This window comes from Ranitomeya variabilis, chromosome 5, assembly GCF_051348905.1.
Source record: "Ranitomeya variabilis isolate aRanVar5 chromosome 5, aRanVar5.hap1, whole genome shotgun sequence".
NCBI lineage: Eukaryota > Metazoa > Chordata > Amphibia > Anura > Dendrobatidae > Ranitomeya > Ranitomeya variabilis.
In genome coordinates this window covers 459,418,885-459,427,791 of record NC_135236.1, presented here as the reverse complement: position 1 = coordinate 459,427,791, position 8,907 = coordinate 459,418,885, and the positions used below count along the sequence as shown (strand labels likewise).

General features: G+C 48.0%; 1 protein-coding gene across 1 annotated transcript; it reads right to left on the bottom strand.

Annotated features, from left to right (window-relative positions):
* Positions 1–2,501: 2,501 nt before the first annotated feature.
* DUSP6 (dual specificity phosphatase 6) lies at positions 2,502–7,185 on the bottom strand. Its single transcript, XM_077265447.1, has 3 exons — positions 6,630–7,185; positions 4,346–4,777; positions 2,502–3,785 (listed from the first exon to the last, which is right to left on the bottom strand). Exons 1-3 carry the CDS (start codon positions 7,030–7,032, stop codon positions 3,478–3,480), a joined length of 1,143 nt encoding a protein of 380 aa, XP_077121562.1. The 5' UTR covers positions 7,033–7,185; the 3' UTR covers positions 2,502–3,477.
* Positions 7,186–8,907: the final 1,722 nt, after the last annotated feature.

Below are 8,907 nucleotides of genomic sequence, written 5' to 3'. Positions count from 1 at the left end.
ACGTTTATTGTTCTTTGATGTGGTATAATGCAGACCCCTCCTCCTTTAGTGATGTTCAGTGCGTTACGAATAGGTTCACTAAGCGTTAATGGGTTAACGCTAAAGGAGTACGCTGCATGGCGTGATTGTCGCAAGTTACGCCATGCAACGGGTCCGTTAGCGCACCCATTGACGGCAATGTGTTTAGGATCTGGATCGCATCGCTAGCGCATGCCATTTTTTAGGCACGCCCTTGCGATGTGCCGTTATTTTCAGTCGGACCTCAGATGCTGCTTTCAGCGTCCCAGCTCCGTTCCTCGCTAGCGCAGATTGTGGATCTGCGATAGCGGGATCGGCAAAAGCAATCCCGCTAAAGACATTGCGCTGGTGCAATACGCTAGCTATATTCGCAAAACGTATTGCCCGAACGCAATGTGAACCTATAATGCTCCCCCAAAAAACAGTATTGATCATCAGTGCTTTGTAATTTATGGCCACCCACACAAGTACCAAATTTTCATTGCTGCTGGTGTAAATATGCATTTGCATTAAAACATACAAACACATAGAGAGAGACAAAGCACACAGCAGCTTGCCGCCATATACACTAATCCTCACCAGATTTTGGAATCTGGCAGCCGAAAATAATGCCGGAAGGCGGGGGAGCAGGGGGAACGTCAGACAAGGGAGAACGTCCGAGATGGGGGAGGGCCTGAACAGCGCAGTGCAGTGCGCATGCCCAGGAATGCCAGCCCCGCAGTGTGCATAATGAATAACACAGTGCGGGGCGGGGATTCAGTAACAGGGCGGCCGCACTGCCCGCACAGACGCAGTCAGGCACCCTGCGTGTGAGTGATGACGGCCAAAGAAGACTGCGCAGGCCCCAGGCAGGCACGCACAGCGCAGGCGCCGGATTTGAAGCAACAACGCGAAGGGGGCGGGTACCATCGGCCCTGAAGAGAAGAGTGACGGCAGTTTGAAGATTCATAGAGGACGCTTCGGACCGCCTCCCGGTACAATCGCTGGTACGTTTGGCCAATTTTTAAAACGTTTTATTGCGGTAATAACTTAATCAAAAACTAAAAGAGCCACCTTGTTAGACTGCAGCATTACTGCTGCACAAGGTGGCTCTTTTAGTTTATAACGCCTGGGGGGGGGTGACAGTGGCCCTTTAAGAGGTCTTCAATTCCCCACGCGCCCCATGTTTAAAGAGGTCCCCACAGACTGTAATGGCCACGTCCTAGTGAAGACTCGACGGCTGTCTAAGGGTATGTGTCCACGTTCAGGCTTTGGTCAGGATTTTATGCAGGTAAAATCCTGACCAAAACTGCACCTGAGGTCTCTGGCAGGTCACCTGCGGTGTTCCTGCATGTTTTGCTCATTGTAGCAACATGCTGCGTTCTTAAAAAACGCACCGCATGTGCATTTTTGCGGGAAAAACGCATGCGTTTTTTCCTGCACAGTGGAGACGGGATTTCATTGAATCCCCTCCACTATGCTGTAACATCTGGACGCTGCGTTTTTGACGCTGCGTCAAAAACGCAGCGTTTCCTGAACGTGGACACATACCCTAAGGCCAGGATCACACATACACGAAATCTGGACGAGTCTCGCAGGTGAAAACCCAGCACTGGCGCCGGCACTCCGGAGCGGAGCTTGCAGCTCCATGTATTGCTGTGCGGCTGCATGCTCCGCTCTGGAGTACTGGTACCAGAGCTGGGTATTCACCTGTGAGACTCGGCCATATCTCGCGTACGTGTGATCCTGGCCTAACTCAGAGAATCGCAGCGCCGTGCTTGGACTGGCCACCAATTATCCTTTCCAGAACATGACAGTTTTTGGATCAGCTTTCAAACTGGATCCTTGTGTGGATCAATGAAGCTCTTTGCTTGATTCATTCCCCCCCCCCCCCCTTGGCACCTTTTAATGTATGTACCCCCATTAGTACATTGTACACTTTTTTTATAGAAAGTATAAAATTAACATTTTTGCTTAGTTTCCCCACTGTGAGCAGAATTTAGTGTCACCAATGGATTTTGAATGATCTGCCACTCTTTGTTTGCAAAACATGATTTACAGGACCAGCGTTCTGGATATGTACAACCCGTGTGTGAATGTATCCCAAAAACCAGACACTAAGTATTTTGACCTGGTAAGTCAGGTAGATTAGTTACCCATCAAACCATCCTAATTTCCCGTATGTCTTATATAATCTTATATCAGCAGTGAAGTCCCCCTTACGTTGCCCTGATGTGAAGGAACAAGTTTGAATGGAATATGTATGAAGCAGATGTGAGATTTGTAATTACACCTTATTACAGGAGTTAAAATGGAAGACGCACTAATGCTCACGACAAATTCAGCACCTGGGAGCCATTGACTCAGCCATTGGTTTGTGGCCTTATGTGACTTGTACTGCGAACCTCATCTGCTTTCCACTGGAAATCATCCAATGGAGCATTGTAATCTTAACCAGAAATTAAAGAAAAAAAAAAAAAGAGAGACGAAGTAATCAAGCAAAATCTCAATAAACAAAATAGTGATTTATTAATAATTTAAAGATCTATAATAAATTTCATTTTTAAAACTTTACTCCGTGGACATTCGGGAGTACAATAATCTCCCTTATTGGCAATAAATGTGCAATCTAAGCTTTGCAAGTCACTGGTACATACATACATACTTCCAGTTTACACAATCCAGAAAAGAATCTCATACATACAATATAGCATTCGAGGTGAGGCTTCCTAAGGACAGAGGTAATTCACATTAAGAAAGTTCAGATCAATTAAAGGATTAAACATGAAAACCACCATGTGGTTCACAAAGCTCAGGCGTAAGAGCAGAACAAAAAAACGTTAATATGAAGGAGTATTACACAACTGAAAGTTGACAACCCTACTTGTGTACAGAAGTTACACAACCCTCCTTGCTGCCAATGGACAGCTACCATGAGAAGAAAAAAGTAGAAATGCCAAAACTGGTGGATTCCTCCTCTAACATGGCATCAGCGAAGCGTTCGGTCCACCTCAGTTTGTAGGTAAAAATATTGACAGTGCTACATATAAAAGTAGATATGTACAGAACGTTGTAAATCTGAAATAAAACAAAGCCAAGTACTTCAAAGTCAGCAGAAGTTTTAATGCATTTCTTTGGCTCCTTCAATGTTTCAGGAGAACCAGTCTTCACAGAAGACAGATCTACATATATAAATGTTCATCCATATCTGTGATGGATTAATACAAGTCCAACGCTACTTTTTTTTGGATCTTAAGCCACGGCATTTCTAAGGCAGTGCCCTCAGGTAAGCTTTCCAAGGACTTCTTCATACTTTGGAAACATTAACCCAACCATCTCTCCTACGTGAAAGAATCTTGATTCACAGGTATGACCTCCTGCAAGCAATGACAACTGTCAAAGACTCTTGACAGATTTAAAAGAGAAACATTTCTTTCAAAATGGGAATGATTATCACCAGAACACCCCATAAACGACATCTCACGTGGACTGCAGAGAATCTACTTTAAAGACATTTTGATTGGCTGGACTTGTGAAATATAATTGCTGAGGTGGTACTCTATTGTCACAAGGACTACTAAGTCCTAATGTCCTTTCAAAATCCAGTAGCTGACCCATGAAGTTAAAGTTGGGGGAGATGTTGGATTTCTTCATCTTGACTATATCATAGGCGTCATTCATAGAAAGATTCAGCTTTTGCATAAGGTAGGCCACGGTGACTGTGACTGATCGACTGATTCCAGCCAGACAGTGGACTAGAACACCACAGCTTTTCCCTCGTGCTTCGTCTGGGGAGGGAGAAAAGACAGAAAGGTTAGGTTATGCAAGAGAATGGTCAAAAATACACATTTTAGAGAACTTTTAGGTAAAATGAGTTACACTCCTTCTAGAACGTAGGCCGCATTATGTACTACCACCCAAGATCTCACTTTGAACATAGACATTTTGGGGTCTTCTAGCCTTATATGTAACAGCATCATACTGAAGTCCTAAAGGCTTTGATATGGAGGAAAATTAAAAAATACCTTAGACTGCAGACAATGTGTTTATTCAGACATGTCGAATGAAAAAGGGAAGTCACAGGGGACAGCCCATTAAGAGGAACAGGATGTCAACATTGCTCTAAAATGGGTTCCTTTGTAAGAGGAAACGGACTACAATGCTTAGAGATTAGGTTCTATGTGGCTTCCAGCCAAAACCTTCTTCCTGCCATGCTCATATTACCATCACACTATGCTAGGGGGAGAAAGTTCACAGCTCCATGGCTCTGCTGAGCAGTTAAAGGGGGACGTCTCTACTTGAAGAACAATAAAATCATTGCTAGAATTAGAGAAAAATCGATACTCACCAATAAAGGAGATCGCTTCAGGGAAAAACTGAGAAAGGTTTTGGCTCCAGTGGTCAGATATGGGAATCTGCTTGTATCTGAACTCTCCGGCATTTTCAAAGAGATTAGGCAAGTTTGGGGTCACGTTAAGAATGTACTTAATGCCAAATTCTTCTAACACATCCAGGTTGGTGGAATCCTTGGCACATCCGAGGTACAGGTAGGGCAGTATTTCAACTGGGAATGAAGGCTGTGTATTAGAAAGGGGGCTTCCGTCAGAGTCTGTAGCGCTGTTGGGGTCCCTATCGATATCAGATTCAATATCTGATGAAGAATCGGAGCTGATGCGGAGACCTCCCAAGCCTAGGACTGGAGGGGAGCTGCTGCTACAAGAACTATCCAGATTGGTTTCACAATGTACGGGGAACCCTGCCTGAAACTTGTTAAAGCCACCTGCAATAAAAAGAAAAGAAGGTCAGGATCATGTTAAATCAAGGACCCGAGGTGGTCATCAGAGCCACCAAAAAAACACATGCATGATGCCCCCTCCCCAGCTTCAGCACATGCCTGGTTAACCCTTAGTACCATTGACAAGGCTAGTTTCAGCATTCCTATAGATAAGCCTCTGTCCTTCATTTGGGTATTCCACGCAGTGCGTTTTAGATAAGGTTGCACAAGACTTTGAACCGTCTCAAGAAAAGTAGCAATCACTAAGGGTGCGATTAGGAAAGAAATCCACCCCATGCTGATAATTGCCAGGGAAATTATCTCTATACCTTACAAACAATCCATATAGAAAATAAGGAAAGAATCTGCTGTAATGTACAGATAATACGAGGGTATTTAAATGGCAAACAAGGAGGTTAATACACAATTATTGCATTTAGGGTATAAACGTGGCAGTTTTCAATAAGGACTGGTTACCTCAGCACAGACAATTTATAGGAATATTTTATATTTGTAAAAGCTACATTAGATCAGAAACATAGGACCTGGATATTCTCAGCGAAGAGGATGATTGCTAATGTATGTCACAACGGGGAGCCCTCGGCAAGCAAGACATGCAACCCATCAGGGTACCCCAGACATAAGGGTAATGGATTCCTGCTGGAGCCTAGATAGGAAGACCCCAGCAGGTATCAATGGCTCCCCTGTGCATCAGGCTCCCTCTGGTCATGACACTGTCAGACCCCCAAACATAAGTATGGATATGAGAAGCGCAGCCATGGTGCAGGTATAACTGGCCTCCCCTGTGCACCAGGCTCCCTCTGGTCACTACACTGTCAGACCCCAAAAATAAGGGTAATGGATTAATGCTGGAGCCTAGATAAGAAAACCGCAGCAGGCATGGTGCAGATATGAATGGCACCCTGGGCACAAGGCTCCCTCTGGTCACAACACTGTCAGACCCCATATATAAGGGTAATGGATTCCCGCTGGAGCCTGGCTATGAGACCCGCAGCTGGGTGCAGGTATGAATGGCTGCCCCTGGTCACGACCCCGTCAGACCCCATATATAAGGGTAATGGATTCCCACTGGAGCCTGGCTATGAGACCCGCAGCTGGGTGCAGGTATGAATGGCTGCCCCTGGTCACGACCCCGTCAGACCCCATATATAAGGGTAATGGATTCCCACTGGAGCCTGGCTATGTGACCCGCAGCTGGGTGCAGGTATGAATGGCTCCCCCTGGTCACAACACTAACACCACATATATAAGGGTAATGGATTCCCACTGGAGCCTGGCTATGTGACCCGCAGCCATGGTGCAGGTATGAATGGCTCCCCTGGTCACAACACTAAGACCACATATATAAGGGTAATGGATTCCCACTGGAGCCTGGCTATGTGACCCGCAGCTGGGTGCAGGTATGAATGGCTCCCCCTGGTCACAACACTAAGACCACATATATAAGGGTAATGGATTCCCACTGGAGCCTGGCTATGTGACCCGCAGCCATGGTGCAGGTATGAATGGCTCATCCTGGTCACAACACTAAGACCACATATATAAGGGTAATGGATTCCCACTGGAGCCTGGCTATGTGACCCGCAGCCATGGTGCAGGTATGAATGGCTCCCCCTGGTCACAACACTAAGACCCCATATATAAGGGTAATGGATTCCCACTGGAGCCTGGCTATGAGACCCGCAGCTGGGTGCAGGTATGAATGGCTCCCCCTGGTCACAACACTAAGACCACATATATAAGGGTAATGGATTCCCACTGGAGCCTGGCTATGTGACCCGCAGCCATGGTGCAGGTATGAATGGCTCCCCTGGTCACGACCCCGTCAGACACTCACCCTCCAGGTAGTACGCCTTGCAGCCCTCGTCCTTCAGCCTCTTCATCAGCAGCCCCAGCACCGTCTCCCCACCCGTGTTCTCGTTCCACTCGCTGCTGTTCTCGTCGTACAGGAGGACGGTGTCGGAGCCGCATCTCCGGGCGAACGTGTCCCGGTCCTCCCCGCGGGCGAACAGAGAGCGGATGGGCAGGTTGCCCTTCTTCAGGCGGCGCAGCATGATGCCGGGGATGGCCACGTTGATGGCCGCCTCGATGTGGGACGACTCGTAGAGCTCCTGCGGTCTGCAGTCCATGAGCAGGAGGCGCTCGGTGGCCAGCTCCAGCTGCTCGTTCAGCCAGGCCACCGACTTGCTGAGCGCCATGTCTGCTGCCGCGGGGTGCACGGGTCTGAGCTTGTCGATCATTGAGGAGCGGGTGCGCTGCCTACAGCATCAATGGCAGCAGCCCGTGAATGGCGGCAGCGCTCTCCCGCGCCTCAGCTCTCCCGCGCCTCGTCCTCTGTGTGCTCAGTCAGCTCCGCGCGGCCCAGCCACAGGCAGCAGCGACTGAATGGATACAAACAGCCGCCGTCTCAATGGCTACATTGTGCGCGCCCACCAATCAGAGCGGCCCCACAGCTCGTTGCCCTGGAGACGGGCCGGCTGGAACAGGTTGTGTTGATGAATTGTTAATGAGTTTGTCATTCACAAAAACGGAAAGGAATTTCCGCTGTGGATCAGCCGAGTGCAAACAGGCAGCGGAGGGGGAGGGGAGCGGCCGGAGCGAGCACAGCCTGCCGCCACCGACAACGAGTGTGTGTGCAGGAATCTCCGGCGGCCGCCATTGTCCGGCCACACTTCTGGGGGATCGCTCCCTGGTTAACCACTTCTATGCTGGAGAGGAAATCGCATCCATGATCATTTGCAGATACCTATTCCTTTATATAGTATCATTAATTCTGCAGCACTTTACAGACATTATCAATCTACAGCCCCTATCAGTATGGCTATGGAGTGTGGGAGGAAACCCACCCAATCACAGGGCAGATGTCATCCCTGGTGGGATTTGAGCCCAGGACTAATTACTGAGCCACTGTGTCAGTATGAGGTTCTTCCAGATCAGAAAAACATGACTGCATTCTTTAAGAAACAGCGCCACCCCTGCCCATAGGCTGTGTCTGGTATTGCACCTCAGTCCCATAGAAGTGAATGGAGCTTAGAGGCAATACCACGTGCAACCTGTGATCAGGGGTGGCGCTGTTTCTGAAACAAAGCAACTATGCGTATTCTACTCTTGGAAGCCCTATTAATATTTTGCTCTATTCTTTCTATGCAGTTTTGCCTCTGCAGCACGAGATAAGCGCAGTGCACTGGAGTGGGCTGGATCCAATAGTCCTGCTTGTTGTACTTGTTGATAGTGTCACATATAGTCTCCCACCCCCATTTACCTCCTGCAGTCGTCCCCGGCTAAGGCTGGCCTGGGCCAATGTAGTGGTAGAGGGAGGACTGTTTTAAAGGGAACCTGTCCCCAGTTTTTTAACTTGTAAACCGATCAGTCCCATCCAAGCTGAGAAAAAACTTGCAGATGACCACTGACTCATTTATTAACAGTGCGGTCGGTGTTTTCTCACATTGCACTCATCTGATTTATACGCTGGCATGAGTGAGCCCTAAAAATATGTGCACTTGTTATTGGCAGCACTTTGGGTGCAGCACATGTCCGCTCCGTCCAAGCGCAGCCGTCTGTTGAGCGCAGGTGAATCTGCATGTGGTCACTGGACCGTGCGGATTCACCGCGTCCAATACTGTACGGGTGAAATTTATTTCGCGGAGAGTGAGCGTTTCCACAAGATAAATAGACATGCTGCAGTCTGGAAAGACGCGCCGCATGTCCGTCTCCGCGGGTGAGCTGTGGGTGTCTGTGCACTGTGTAGACGTGAGACTCCAGGCACTGAACACAGACGTCAGCCACTTACATCCAGAGAGAAGGGCCGGCGTTTAAAGGGACTGGGGCAGTGCTAGTCACAACCTGGAGACACGCATCAGACAAGACTGTGCAATTCACGTGCAGCGCAGGACATCTATCATATTCAGAGGTATGCTAGGGGCACAACGGATAATATAAAGGGGTTGTGGGAACCCCAATCACATGATCTTAAAGATGATGGGCAGGGTTTATTAGCGAAAAAAATGGTTACAGGTTCCCGCACTTTCATGTTTACACGGAACAAAGTGCTGCCGAGAACACTGATTATCATTTAATCTGATGGGCAAGTAGTTTGTTTTTTCGTTGGGTGATGG

Coding starts and splice junctions, on each gene's coding strand:
- DUSP6 (XM_077265447.1), bottom strand. CDS start 7,032: ATGATCGACAAGCTCAGACCCGTGCACCCCGCGGCAGCAGACATGGCG. Junction 4,778..6,629: donor CAAGGCGTACTACCTGGAGG/GTGAGTGTCTGA, acceptor TTTTTATTGCAG/GTGGCTTTAACAAGTTTCAG. Junction 3,786..4,345: donor TGAAGCGATCTCCTTTATTG/GTGAGTATCGAT, acceptor CTCCCTCCCCAG/ACGAAGCACGAGGGAAAAGC.